Source organism: Anopheles gambiae, chromosome 2 (assembly GCF_943734735.2).
Source record: "Anopheles gambiae chromosome 2, idAnoGambNW_F1_1, whole genome shotgun sequence".
Lineage (NCBI taxonomy): Eukaryota > Metazoa > Arthropoda > Insecta > Diptera > Culicidae > Anopheles > Anopheles gambiae.
In genome coordinates this window covers 69,086,168-69,101,914 of record NC_064601.1, presented here as the reverse complement: position 1 = coordinate 69,101,914, position 15,747 = coordinate 69,086,168, and the positions used below count along the sequence as shown (strand labels likewise).

General features: G+C 37.0%; 1 protein-coding gene and 1 long non-coding RNA gene across 2 annotated transcripts; one reads left to right on the top strand and one right to left on the bottom strand.

Annotated features, from left to right (window-relative positions):
* Window positions 1-8,497: 8,497 nt before the first annotated feature.
* LOC133395113 (uncharacterized) lies at window positions 8,498-12,747 on the bottom strand. The gene is made up of 2 exons (XM_061663813.1): window positions 12,418-12,747; window positions 8,498-10,227 (listed from the first exon to the last, which is right to left on the bottom strand). The coding sequence occupies exons 1-2, from the start codon at window positions 12,515-12,517 to the stop codon at window positions 8,498-8,500; spliced, it is 1,830 nt and encodes a 609-aa protein (XP_061519797.1). The 5' UTR covers window positions 12,518-12,747.
* A 320-nt stretch (window positions 12,748-13,067) lies between these two features.
* On the top strand, window positions 13,068-14,515 carry LOC1278722 (uncharacterized). The gene is made up of 2 exons (XR_009764865.1): window positions 13,068-13,696; window positions 13,772-14,515. It is a non-coding gene; the product is annotated as an uncharacterized LOC1278722 (long non-coding RNA).
* Window positions 14,516-15,747: the final 1,232 nt, after the last annotated feature.

The following is a 15,747-nucleotide window of genomic DNA, read 5'->3' as shown; positions in this document are numbered from 1 at the left end:
CAAGAATGACAAAACGTCAGCTGCCATAATCCGGCACTGTGGTAGAACCGCAGGTCATTTGAGATCGAACACCTTAAGTCTATTAAATGTAAGTTAGTTGCCGTTAATTTACCCCCTCGTTCTCTTGTGTACTTTGATGTTGATGAATTTCAAGATTCTATGCCTCCATCTGTATTATTTTTTCCATTATTACACACTTTTCTTCCAAACTAACCATATTTTTTATCTTAAAACCATGATTGTGACTTGTTTTGTCTTAGTGTAAATTATAATGTTATTGATTTTTTCAAAGGTTTACGGGTTTATTTCAAAACTTTTGGTGGAGGGTATATCATAGTATGTATAATATATCATATAATGTATTATGTAGAGGGTTTAGGTTGACGATGTATTACATCACATTTTGAAAGAGGGTATATCATAATAAAAGTATAAAATAGTTTTCATTACAGAGTTAGCAAGGAAAGAAATTTGTTTAATCTACAGGAAACTTCATTGTAGTTTTTTTTTAATTGAATAGATCAGCACGAATTGTCGCATGTACATGCATTTAATAATAAATGTAAAAGTTAGTGAAAAAACCAAGGGATTCATTTCATGTTTGTTTATACTTTTTTATGTAAACACAATTATTTTTGGTAATTTGGACTTATTACTACGTTTAACGACAATGCCAATCTTTAAAACAAATTATCCAATCAACCTGTGATCCATAAGTAGTGTAACATCCACGACAGCTATAACTAAAATATTAGAACAGTTGATTGATCGTATGGTATCTTTTGATCATTCCGTACAAACACTAATCTCCAACATCTATTTTTTTTCTAATACTGCTCAACGTGTTTCGCATCCCATACGAGGATACATCGAGGAAAAGCTATCCCCTTACGTGACACGACACAACGTGACTGCGCTTAATATGGCATTTCTTCCAGTCTCGACAGTTCCGCTTGTTTTTTAGATAAGAAGTAAGTTAACATTTATTGTTTCATTTCAACAATTTATTTCAATTATTATATATTCAGTTATAATGCAATCTTATCACTTTTTTAACAGCTCTTTGGAACATTGCTCATAGCAAGGATTTATTTCGTAATTCTATATAATGCATTTACACAACTCTAATAAGTGAGTATTATTTCATTTGAATTATTTTTTTATATTATAATCCTAATTAAATAGTTCAACGGGATTATAATAGAGCTTCCACTAATTTTAAGAACTATAATCTAATTATCTTTTACTATTTACACACTACTTGATCTCGGCTTATGGCAACTAGACTTATTTATGTATTTGTTTTGTTTTAAATTATCACTTTAGTAACAATAAATTTATTTCCGTTAATTTTCAACAACGGCGATTCGATCTTAATGCGCACGCTTAAAAATTTGTCCGGTCTCTCTCGTGTTTGCTATCTAACTGCTTGCTGCTAATTGCGTCAAACTCGACCTTCTTTGACCCTTTCGCTAAGGTTTGCGACCTTAGCATAAAGCGCTAGTCATCTCGCTCTTAACACTGCCTAATCTCCTGATCGTACGCTAGCGCCAATCTGCGATTGGTGGTGGAATCGCTCCGGTTAATCCATTCGCTTCAACTCGCTGACAGGTGTTTGTTTACATCATACCGCGTGCCAAAACGTGTCAACAATCACTATGATTTAATTTCAGTTGCATCCAATCTTTTAATGTTTTATATTCACACAAAGGTATTTTATCTCCTATTTTTGTTTATCCTGTCCACGAACATCGCAATAAAATGTTAGGCCTTAGGATTAAGTGAAGAGTGTCACAAGCACGTTGTTTAAAATCGCCTTCTACAATATTTTGTTTCACCCATTGTACAAATTCATCACGACACTCTTTTGTTTTCAGTTTCTCCTCCTGGGTATTCATCTCCTCAATGGACTCCACTGTGCAAAAGGTTGGCGATGGGGTTTTATCTGTGAGGCTCAAGCAGGTGTTTTGATTCGCCAACAATTGTTGCATCATACCGGTCAGAACATCGAGCTTGTTGTTCATCACATCGTTCTGGACCTTTAGCTGAGCTACCATTCGGCTTATAGATATCACAACTACAAACATAAATACCCTCGTACCTCACCAATACATGTATATCAAGGTCGGCGCGCGTACACTCACAGACTCGCAAAATCCTGTTCTCATATCCCCTAATTTTACCCTCAGTCCGAACAAGGTCGTGCGGGTAGGCTTATACCCCGAACGTCCCGCACGACAAAATCGAGCAGTTTTGTAGCTCGGATTTTCGATCGCTTTCCACCAAAAGCGATCGAAAAACCCGCTGCGCAAAGCGATCGAAAACTTCTCAAACTCAAACTGCAAACATATTTCACAGCCCATGGCTGTGAAATATTTCGCATTCAAAATTGGAGCAAATTTATAAATGAAATATTTCGAAATTTTCAGCGCTGAAATTTTTGGATTGAAATATTTCTTCGATCGGAATCCAAGCGTTTTCCCTGACATTTCTGCTCGCTTTTTCGATCGCTTTTGACGGAAAGCGATCGAAAATCCGAGCTACAAAACTGCTCGATTTTGTCGTGCGGGAAGCGAGCAGAAATGTCAGGGAAAACGCTTGGATTCCGATCGAAGAACTATTTCAATCCTAAAATTTCAGCGCTGAAAATTTCGAAATATTTCATTTAAAATTTTGCAACAATTTTGAATGCGAAATATTTCACAGCCATGAGCTGTGAAATATGTTTGCAGTTTGAGTTTGAGAATTTTTCAATCGCTTTGCGCAGCGGGGTACCCGAAAGGTATGCATGCTTCACTTATCAGAATCTAAATGCAAGGACAAGCCAAAAGAGATGTAGAAAAGTTTCCTTACGGCTACACACCCGCACGACAAAATCGAGCAGTTTTGTAGCTCGGATATTCGATCGCTTTCCACCAAAAGCAATCGAAAAAGCGAGCAGAAATGTCAGGGAAAACGCTTGGATTCCGATCGAAGAACTATTTCAATCCTAAAATTTCAGCGCTGAAAATTTCGAAATATTTCATTTAAAATTTTGCAACAATTTTGAATGCGAAATATTTCACAGCCATGAGCTGTGAAATATGTTTGCAGTTTGAGTTTGAGAATTTTTCAATCGCTTTGCGCAGCGGGGTACCCGAAAGGTATGCATGCTTCACTTATCAGAATCTAAATGCAAGGACAAGCCAAAAGAGATGTAGAAAAGTTTCCTTACGGCTACACACCCGCACGACAAAATCGAGCAGTTTTGTAGCTCGGATATTCGATCGCTTTCCACCAAAAGCAATCGAAAAAGCGAGCAGAAATGTCAGGGAAAACGCTTGGATTCCGATCGAAGAAATATTTCAATCCTAAAATTTCAGCGCTGAAAATTTCGAAATATTTCATTTAAAATTTTGCAACAATTTTGAATGAGAAATATTTCACAGCCATGAGCTGTGAAATATGTTTGCAGTTTTAGTTTGAGAATTTTTCAATCGCTTTGCGCAGCGGGCCCATGACAGGCATTTTATTAAGTCGTTCGAGTGAACTACGGGAGCGCCCCTAAGTGATAATCATTTCAAGTATCATGGACTTAATATGTAATGATATTATATAAGAATAAAACTTATAAATCCCGTGGTACAGTCATCAACTCGAACGACTCAATAACATGCCCGTCATGGGTTCAAGCCTACAACCGTCTCCTTGTAGCAAGGAATGACTATCTTGCTGCGTGATAAAGAATAAAGTCTCGAAAGCCTGTATAAGCCGGAAAGTCCGCGTAGGACGCTACGCCAAATAGAAGAAGAAGAAGAATAAAACATACAACAACAGCAGTAACATGATCTTTAATGTCATCGATTTGATGGAGGTGATTTCATTTAGCCAAAGTGAATAAAATGTTGTATTTTATATTCAAATTCTTAATATTTTAACAATTCTTAACAACAGAAAAAACCAATAACGCGTTACAACAACACTGTGCGTAGTATACTGTTTATGTGCAGCACATTTTTCGTGCCTAGCCCAACAAATGGGCTCAATTGAAAAAAGGGCATCACAAAAACTGTCCGCAGAACCAAACCGACGTAGCACGAGAATGTAGAACCGCACATTCAATGTGGTAACACACTTACTACAGTTGCGCAAAACTGGGCACACCAAAAATTGTGCTATAGCTCAAAACTGTGCTCTACCACAACATTGTCCTCTACCACAAAATTGTGCACACAAAAAATTGTGCTATAGCTCAAAACTGTGCTCTACCACAACATTGTCCTCTACCACAAAATTGTGCTCTGCCGCAAAATTGCTTGCGCACAAAATTGCGTCTTAGCACAAAATAGTGCGCGCACAAAATTGTGCTAGAGCACAAAATAGTGCGCGCACAAAATTGTGCTATAGCACAAAATTGTGCTATAGCACAAAATTGTGCTGTCCCGCCATGCAATTGACAGCGACTTGCGAGGGCGCGCGAGGGCTCGCATGCCATACAAGTTCACCGCCCCAGAGCCCTCGCATTAAAGAGCTTGCGAGCCTAGGCAGTTTTTTCTACGCTAGTTTTAGCAGTTATAATTAAAACACCCCGAGAGCATGTATAACATTGCAAATTATAGCTTACTAAACACCTAAATTTTGAGATTTTATTTTGAAAAAATCCACAAAAATGTAAATAGTGATCTTTTCGACAAATAACACAGCAAAACAATAATTAATGAATAAAAAATAAAAATCTTAAAATATTTTTAAAATATCTTAAGATTTCGAGCAGATGATACCACTTGCTTAAGTCACTGAAAGCCCACTTCACTAGTGGGTATAGGCAGGCCTTGACCGCCAGCGGTTGTTGTGCCAAGAAGAAGAAGAAGAAGAAGAAGAAGATACCACTTGCAACCCTCGCAATGTTTGACGGGGTTGCACAATATTGTGCGGTTGCACAAAATTGTGCGGTTGCACAAAATTGTGCGGTTGCACAAAAGTGGTACCACAATTTTGTTTAGTGTGCAAGTGTGCCCGCACATATTGATGTGATGTGCGTGCGTGGTAGCACTGTGCTACTTGACCCATCACTACATGCGACACACTCGCACTCCACCACCTCATCCCATTCCTGAACGCTCCCACTGTTGCGATGATTGCTGATTTTTGCTCTGAGCGTGAGACCCACACTCACAATCTTCCATTCGCCACCAACCTCCCCCACGTATGTACGCTCCCACCTCATTAGTGTTAGTTAAAATCAGTTATGAACGCGAGATCCCGCTTTAGCGAGTCACTATGGACGGAAGACATTATGGACTGTCTGGGGTAGGAAAATAAAATATTATCATTAGCTCATTAGCTTGGTCATTTTATTTTATTTATTATTTTTATTTTTTGGCACTTCACAGGTACAAAAACAAAGTGGCTTATTCACCAAACCGGATCACGTGGAAGGATTTTTGCGGCCTCTCGTTGATAAAGTAAACAAGATTCAATCAAGCGGCTTGCGGTTCGGTGACAAGACGGTGGGCGTTAAACTTTAAATGTTTATCGCTAATTTACCCGCCCTCTGCTTTGCCCAAGGTAAGTGTAGTAATAAATGTAGTATAAAAAGCAACAAACATCAATTTATGTAAATTTTAAAACCGATTTTGTTTTCATTTCAGCTACCATAAGCTACGTTGGCAAACACAGCTGCCATAAATGTACATGCGTGGGAGTACACGAAGGGAAAAAGTAATTTTTGATGATTTGGATGCTGAATTGCGGACTGAGGAAAGCTTTAAAGTCAGGACGGATAAGGAACATCACAAAAGTTGGAAGTCACCTTTGAAAGATGTGGTGAGTTTTAACATTATAGACCATAAAATCATAGCAGAACGCATGCATCAATCGGATTTGGGCATTTCAAAAAAAAAAAATAGCAACAGGATTTCTTGAGCACAATTTTACCAAATTCCCCAAATGGCCCGAAGCACACATAGAAACAGTTTCATTTTTTTTAAATAGCGACACAGCTTCCAGTAGAGTTCAATAGAAGATAGCACGTTGAATTTATGAAATTGTGGAAGGCGGCAGAGTTCCGTACATTTTTACATTACGTTACTATAATTTTGTATCGAAATTTTATGTGGGAGGAAGCATTTAGTCATTATTTGCTTTATTTTTGTTCTATCATTATATTTTCCAGTAATCATCACAAACCTCTTTGGTCGGTTGGTAAAAGATTAATGTTTTCTTCTTCTTCTTCTTTGGCACAACAACCGCTGTCGGTCAAGGCCTGCCTGTACCCCACTAGTGAAGTGAGCTTGGCTTTCAGTGACTTATTGTTACCATAGCAGGGTAGTCAGCCCTACCTAAGGCGGCACGGTCTATTCGGAACTTGAACCTATGACGGGCATGTTGTTACGTCGAACGAGTTGATGACTGTACCACCAGACCGGCCCAAAAGATTAATGTATATTTATTGTACGTAAAAAAATTGCTGATTTTTGTGGCAGAACTAATTTAACTACTAATGTACATGGCCTTTGACATATTTATGATGATATAGATAATTTTGGAGCGGTAGATGATATATCCGCATAAGATTTTGAAAATCATTTATAGATTTTAAAAGGTAGTTGTAAGTCAGGCAACAGATGTATGGAACAGGTAATAATAAGATGCAAGGAATATCAACACATAAAAAAGCTAAAAACCAACCAGCTCATTTCTCGCTCCAACTTATCCGCAGTTGATGCCTAAAGGTATTGGTTTGCAAGTTAGAGCCGACTTTGGCTTAAAAGCCAATTTTAGAAACCAATGGTTTCTTAGTGACACAAATTGTATTTGCCAGTTTGTGGAAGCTAGAGACACATTCTTCTTTTGCTGTCGTTGGTATGCAGTATGAGTCGAAAGAGATGATGTTTAAGCTTTCTGCAAAGGACCATATTTCTGAAATAGAATTATCGTCCACTAGTTAACACGTTTATAAAGTCAAAAATAACACTCCTCGCCAACGGGTAGAACTATCGCATCAAAACATTTAATGTAAATTGGTGGCAATACATTTATCATCCCAATCCCTATTTGGCAACTCTATCCTAACCACCATTCCATCCGATACAACAGGATTTTTCCTCTTCTCCACACTTTTCCAAAAGCATAGTTGTATTCATTAAGCGCGTGGTCACGGAGCTGAAAAAATGTTGAAAAATTTTTCAACTTTGTCAAAATTGCTTGTCAACTGCAAAAAAGAGCTTTTCTCGTGGCCGCACCAAAAACATACACAAGAGCGACAAAAAGCTCCAACATCTGAATATCATCGATATTTTGTTTAAGAAGCACTAACTAGGTACATAAATCAATTATAATCATGCATTTTAGCATTATTATCATAACAATGGGTCACAACTGCGCCAAATAGCTGTTTGTTTACGCTTTTTCACGAATGTCAAATTTTGTCAACTTTTGTCAACCTTTTTTCCTGGCTGCTCCAGGTTACAAAATTTTGACAAAAGCTGAAAAAAGTGACAAAAGCTCACATTTTGAAAAAAATTTCAGCATTTTGTCACTCCCGTGGCCTTTCGCTTATTTATAATGTTTGTCATCATAATTTTCTAAGGCACGGGTAAGTTTCAATACTATTTAAGCAGGGTGGCCACTCGAAGCAGGATTTGAAATTCCCGGTTTTTTCCCGGGTTTTCCCGGATTTTTTAGGGATTTTCCCGGTTAATTTCACTTCATTTACCCGTAGTTGATAGCCTTGTGCGATACTAAATTTTCAAGGCTTTTTTTTAACAATTTTATAGATAACTCTAATAGTATTTATAACTTTGTCTGTAATTAGTAAGAAAGTGCAAAGCTACATGTTATCGATATATTTCATAATACAGACTGACTTCACTGGTTGAACTTTGATTCACTGTTAATGATTGAATGAACGCTTTTTATTTAGCAAATTTTTCCATACAAAAAGATCTGAATTTATTCTGAACAAGCCATGAGATTTATTTGTATTTTTTCGGATATCGGTGGATGAGTTCTAGTTTCGCATTTGAACAGTGAGAGAAAAATAAACAAGAATTAAATACAATAACCCTAATCTTTTATTTAAAAATAAAACTATTAAGCAATATAAACGTTTTTATAAGATTGCTGAACAGCTTATTTATTCAAATTATTCATTTTCTCTTCAATCAATGCTACCTCTTTTTGAGCATCTGCGAGAATTTTGGCTTTTACTGATTCTAACTCCTTGAGTGCTTGATGCATTGTCTTTTTTCTAGCACTGGCATCGTCCGTTTTTGCCCTTTCCTTCTTCTTTTGCTCGAGGTTCTCGACGTATCGTCCATGCGCGTTTCGAGCGTACTGGACGAGTGATTTATTTATTTCAACCCCTAAAACCCCACCAGCGTTCAAAATAGCGTCGTACGCTATTCGCTGTGCCACTAAGCTTTCGTCAATTAAATTAACAATCAGACACTCTTTGTTTATAGAAAATCCTCGCTCCAGAGTTGCATTGCCATGTGATAGAAATATTTTTTTTTTTTTAAATTCTTAACTTTGAGAATTCTTTTCCCGAACCCGCAAGAACTTTAAACCAAAAATTATCTAGTCGACATTCATGTCGCTTGTAGGCAGCTAGAGATGACTTTATGCTCAAAATTTCCACCGCATTTGTGAATTCTTGACGAACTTTGTCAGCTACATTACCCGTTAAATGTTCTCTTTGGACCATGTAATCCAGGCAGTACTCCAACCGTTTCAAGGCAATATCAAGCGATTTTGTTAAGGTCTCTGGATCTATACATGAGATATATCGTGTAAAACTGTGTGATAGTGGAGAACGGTCACCAATTTTTGTCAAAAAGGCAATATAATAAGCTTTACAATCGTTCTTAAACTGTAGGATAATCTTTTCAGATATTTTTCCACGTGCCATTATTGTTTTAATTGCCGCTTTGACTCCAAAACCGATATCAATTTGCGATGTCGGTAGAATGTTGTTATCTTTGAGCTCGATATCAGTGATCGCTTTAACTTTTACATTTGGGCATTCCGATTTTAAAACCTTACTCATTATAGAATGGGTAAGTGAAGTTAACTCATCAAACAAAAATGGCGCCATAGGAGCATCACATTGAAATTCTCGCAAAAAGGGTTCTACAAATCCAGCTGATGAAATAAAAAAGGCAAGTTTTGGGGTCAACATTTCATCAGAAATGGCCTTTTCTATTCCAGCGAATGGCCTAGACTGAGCAACTGCTGCAAAACTTCTTTTGAAAGAATGGTGACCTTCCTTGAGTTTTTTGTCACGTTGGTTTTTGACTGCAGCCACAAAGACTTTCAAATGAGGAATCATTTTAGAAGCGCGCTCAGCCACATTCAAATTTTCAATCCATCGAACAGGACAAAATTTCAGGGGGAATAAATTGGATCCGGTAGTTTCTTTATAATCTGCACGGCGCAACGGAAAGTCTTTGAACAAATAATAGAGGGATGTCAAAAGCTCATCAATGTTCCATTCAGTGTGCTCCATGCCATTTTTAAAAGCATTATGATTAGCATGTAAGCCGCAACTACCTATGTTTAACAAATCAAAAGATGGTACCCCACGCAGATTTCGAAGTTCTTCACTTAAGTCCTTCATTAAACGCCAATTTACATTCGGCCCGTCCATGCTTAGCTGAATCACATTATTTAGTAGAGCAGGCTTTTTTTCTGTGCACTGTTTCAATCCGTTAAGGAGATCGACTGCACGAGAAGAATCTAAAAACGCTGATCCAATGTATCGACATTCTACCTGTTCCTTATTTTCATTCCAAAATCTCACACTAACATCCATCTGATGGCGCTGTGAAACTTTGTTCAATGTTTCATCGAAACCAGTTACTATTTCGGAACATACATCAAGTTGCTTAAATATTTCGTTTGTGAAATAAGGTGCCAAATAAAACGTTATTAGATACGCAAGTTTTGTGCGTCCCTTCTCGAGCTTGGCAGCAATTTGGCTGTCCGGAAACATTGTCTTGAACAAATTAGTGTTAGCCCCAGCACTGCGATAGGAGTTATGAGTGGCAATAGTTTCCAGAGCCCACACAATTTCAGCACTTGTAACTTGCTCGTTTATCATGAATCTGTTCAAGACGTTGGAAGCCTTAGAGTGTTGATTATCAGCGTTCGTGGAAGAATCTGAAGCTATGATATGGGTAGCCATTGCAGTGGAAAGTGAAGGAAGTGACGGAGATGACGACAACAAGTTATTACCAACGATTGGATCTATAAAAAAGAAGAAAAGAGCTCTCTTAAAAATCAAATAATCATATTTTTGCGTACATAGCGCTACCATTATTTACAACACTATATAGATTTAACCATTAAGCTTAAGTTACAGAATTCGTGAGAGTGTAAATTAATTGCTAGTTATCGGGTTATACACCAACTACCATAAGTGTAAATCAGTGGTCTCCAACCTGTGGTCCGCAGCATTAACAGTCCGCGAAATTTTTTTTTTTCTAACAATTGCTTATTGCCATACACATAGTGCAGTTGTTTTCCCACAATCAAGACAATAATTTTAACAGTTACGTATAGAATGAAGTGAAATTGAACGTGAAATTTTAGGGTTTTCGACTGTATTTCAAAACATTTTTATTAGAATATGGCTGTTTTACACCAAAAGAAAGGAAATTAAATTCCCCAACTATGTAGACTAGAAATCATATTTGATTAATAAATCTAATGCATTTCCTTGCGACTCCCAGATTTGTTCACGGTGAAACAATAATGGTCAGCGGAGAATTCAAACGAAATGTTTTTAATTCTATATTTTAATATGTTTTATAATTGAATATTCTTTCTTTTGGAGTGTGATTGGCCATATTCTCATAAATGTTAAATGAAATATAGCAAAACATATAAAATTGCACATTACTTTCACGCAATGTCTAAGGCGATCTTATGATGTTAAACAAATGCTTAAAAACTTTGGACTATGTATAGAAAATAAGATGTGGGCCGCATCAAATCTATTATCACAGCCAAGAGGTCAGCCTACAAAGGTTGGAGAACACTGCTGTAAATATATAATTTGCAGAATATTTTATTCCGCATATCAGTGTATATTTTTAAAATGTTAAAACCATTATTGCATGACTTATTATTAAAAAAAAAAAAAAACAAGTAAAGATCGCCTTTCATACATGCTACAACCAGTATCACAAATTCTTTATTAATTCTTGTAAATAAAATATCATCAACATCCAGCCATTATTTATACTCATAAAATACATTGCGAATACACAAACAAACGGCTGGCTGTGGGCGCCTTTATAGCGGTCTAGGTGAAGTGGGTGTTGGGATAAAAAAAATCAGGTTATGATTACATTCATAACGTTGTTGAGGTTTTTGTGATCTGATCTGGCTTTTGTCTGATCGGATTAGCTTTGAATCTATATTCACTTTATGGGTAAGGCTGTTAGGCAATTTTAAACTAATTTTTGTAAACCTTTTTGCACATTTTGGTCTGTATTCTTAAAACGATCAAAACTTCTGAGACAAAATTATTTTTAGGAAAAATGAATATTTTTCAAAATTACAGGCTGATCCTTGTAAAATTCATAAAACCTTTAATACAATTTGAAGAACTTAAAAAAAATCGTCATCAAAAAATATTTCTCTAAGACCCCTACTGGAATATGTTATATGTACTTCTAGATTATTTTGAAATACATGAATTATTACAAAAACTTGTTTAAGAAAGTGTCTTATGATACATCCCTAATTCGTTTTTTAATATTCAGTCATGTAATAATGATTTTAACAATTTCAAAAAAATATAAAAATATTGAATTTATAACCGAACACATATATAAAAATGGGACACAATTTGTTGAACTTTTTTTATCGCAAAACTATGAAAGTGTTAACACGTTCCACCCGATGCTGATTTTCATTAACTTTCCGTTCCGCCGGCAACACCAACGCGTACCAACGTAATCACCAAGAATCACCAGTAATCATTCCCGTATGCCGTGGCATTAGCGTTTTGCGGGAGTAACAACAATCATCGTCAAGAACTGTAATACTCACAAGAATAGCAGCGAAGCGCAGATCGAAGAATCTTGTTCTAAGAATTATTGCGGTTGGCAAAAATCTCATCGCACACATAACAGTATTGATGTACTGGGAAGAGTTTAAATCGTAATACAAAAAAAAAAACTTAATTTTTCTGCAGCATATTTGGTTCAAAATCAACTGCTTGCGTTGATGATGCTGGTGGAACGGAAAGTTAATGAAAATCAGCATCGGTCGGAAAGGGTTAATCGGCTGCAAACACTCTTTTTAATGCTACCATATGGAACACCATCCTAAGTTTGTTACTTTAAGATTCTAAACACGTTATAACTTTTACACATACCAAAAACCAAAAATTAAAACTTAACTACCGCCAAACGGTTATTCACTTACTTGGTAAAAAATGGCTGATCGGAAGGTTAGTTTTTCGAACCAACACATTATGTTGATGTGCTTTGCTTTTTTCATGACTAACCAAAGCCACTCTACCCATAGTGTTGATTTTTATTTTTTGTTACACCATTTGCAAACCGCCGCATATACGTCCTTCGGGTCAGGAGAACACCATGGAAATGAATTTTCATAGTTTGGATTGTATGTGGTAGGCATAGCAGACAATCTATGGGAGACTATTATTAATAATTAATAAATTAACCAATTTGCAGCCAGTGCTGTATAAAACTTACCTGATAGCAAATTGAATAATTTGAAAAACACACTTCAATAAACTGAATATCAATTAATTCAAATGACACCGTGATTTGCACTTGCACTTCGACAATCCAATTTTAAATCTTCCCCCAGGACAATCGCATGGCAATCGGATTGAACGCGCAACATTTTCCATACAATCCGCAGTTTTGCGTTTTCTTCGCGCCAACTTTGCCTGTATTTTCAATAAGCCAAGCGATTTTACCCCCTCCTACACGCATTGTATCCTACAGCACGTTTGACGCGGCAACGTTCACCACATACACACACACATCTCCACACTCAGGTTACGACATCTTCCCTGTTGCTGTTCTGGACTCAGACAAAATTTGTGTTTCTACACTTATTGTTCAAAAAAGTAGTAGCTCTTAGGATCTGAATTTACAAACAAACATCAAAATGTTATGTTCTGCTAATGATATTGCACTAAATTTAATTGCACTACATTAAGTTTTTACATATCTTTCGTAAAAGTTCGTCAGAGTATGAAAATGTCGATTCAATTTGTCATGAATAAATTGAATTTTAAGATTTTCGCGCATAAAATTATGACGCGCGCTGTCTGTGCGGCGGCGTAAGTCGCTACTCGTATAGCCGTCTCGCTTCTTCTTGTGTGTGCTTTACCGTTGCTCACCGCTTCAAGAACATTGCTGCTCACACACACGTCAGTCTGTGGCAAACAATTGGAGGGGGAGGATGTGTCGGTTTGCTCCAGAAATCGTGCGTGATTTTGGTGTTCTGGATTTGGTTCCATCGCTGTTTGTTTTGGTGAATTTGAAAAGGTAAGAATCATCAACCGATGTAAAAGTGTGAGAGTAAGATGATGCTGATGGTGACTGATGCTTTTCTTTGTTTCTTTTCCTGCTTTCATCCACTGATGGCGTCGAGCATCGCCGAGGATGTGATCGAATGCGGAATATTCTAAACGAGGAGCTTCATTCCGGATTTTGTTTGCAATAAGGTAAGTTATGATAACACACAAAGCATACCAAAAAAGAGTGAGTAATCTTATTCTTAACTTTCATTTCTTCAACAGCGCTGAACTAATCCTCCAGCTTACAACGAACGGTCAACGGATGAGGAAGGAGAGGAGGGACGGCAAAGGTACACGCACAAACGTGCACACCTCAGCCTTGTCGGAGAACGAGAACACGGGAGGGGGAGACCGGCAACGTATAGAACCTCTTCATTTACGCTCCCTCGTGCGTTCGTGCGTGCGTGCACGCGCGCGTCTGTGTGTGTGTATGTGTGTGCATGCCTGCGTGCGTGGCTGTGTGTGTTTTTGCCGCTTCGCTTAACAAGATCCTACGGGATCACCTTGCGAAAAACACCAAGAGAGGGGGAGGGGTAGGTGTATGTGTCTGTGTGTGTGTGTGTGTATGTGTGCTTGCGTGGTTGTGAGTGTGTTTTTTGCTGTTTCGCGATCTCCTACGGAATCAAAAGGGGGTGGGGGGGAAACACGAGGGGAGGGAGGAGTGAGGTGTGTGTTTGTGTGCTAGCCTGCATGCGTGCGTGGTTTTGTGTGTGTGTGTTTTTGCGTTCGCGTTCTCCTACGGGATCACCTTGTGAAAAACACCATGGGGAGGAGAAGGTGTGTGTGTGTTTTCTTTTCTTTGTCGTTTCGCACTCTCCCGTGGGTCTCCTTGTGTGCGTTAGTTTTTTTGTTTTTCAAGAAGAAAAAAAAATACTTCGAAAAATACCAGTGGGGAGGGTGTGTGTATGAATGAAAGAATGTGCTTAGAAAAAGAAAGTAGAAAATAAAAAAATATTGAACAACGGATTCGTAAGTGTGTTTGAACTCATTGCTATCCGAAAAAAAGCGAGGGGGGGCTCTTGAAATGTACCCGCTTGGCAAAGAGTAACTCATTTTGATGCCTCTCGCTACCCCTGGCCCTAGTTTTGAAGGAATCATGCGACACACTCGCACTCCACTACCCCATCCCATGGAAAAACGCTCCCACCATCGAGGTGTTGACCAAAATTTTGCTGTGTGCATGAGACACACACTCGCACTCCTCCAGCCCTCCACAGCTGAACGCTCCCACCGTTGCGAATTAGCGAGAATTTTTGCTCTGAGCGTGAGACCCTGAAGCGCCAGAGATGACACTCGGGGCGAGTACCGGCTTCGAATGACGAAATCCGTTCGACGCTCATGAGAGAATGAGAATCATGAGATACAACTGTCAAGCATTTAAAGACGTTTTTATGTATGATTCAAGGATGGTTAAGTTTTGAATTTTGATTTTTTTGCCGTTGGTATTGGATTTCATTCGTTACATCATTATTGGATGATTTGTTATCAATTATAAGGCAGCTTTACTCACTTTCTTTAAATTTGAATTTAAGTTATTTCAAATGTAGAAGGGACGACAGGATTGGATTTACTTTATAAAATTTTATACATTTTTATACTGATTGATACTGATTGATTTTATTTCAACGAGTTATAAACGAGAGTTATTTACATGGCGATATATGTTTAATATATATATATATATATATATATATATATATATATATATATATATATATATATATATATATATATATATATATATATGTATACATATATATATATATATATATATATATATATATATATATATATATATATATATATATATATATATATATATATATATATATATATATATATATATATATATATATATATATATATATATATATATATATATATATTTATATATAACTTTTTTATTTCAGATATTTTTATGTATATTTATATTCCGATATTTTTTATGTTTTTAAAATATATATTTCCAAAACTGATGAAAACTTTTTTAAGGGAAATAGATCACAAAACATTTCCAAAATTTTACATACCTCTAAGTTCAATTCACTTCAATCATTTAAAGCAAAATTTAAAGCAAAACAAAACATTGAAAACAACATTCGTTCCAAATCCGCAGCGCAAAACCTCGCGGATTTCTCCCCATACAAACGGGAACGTTCGACCCCGGCAGGTAGAACTCATTCTTTCGCGCGCTTCTT

Bases quoted from the DNA above. Each gene is read 5' to 3' on its own strand.
- LOC133395113 (XM_061663813.1), bottom strand. From the start codon at position 12,517: ATGGGTAGAGTGGCTTTGGTTAGTCATGAAAAAAGCAAAGCACATCAA. The intron at 10,228-12,417 runs GTAAGTGAATAA...TCTTTTTTATAG, and splicing joins GATCAGCCATTTTTTACCAA to ATCCAATCGTTGGTAATAAC.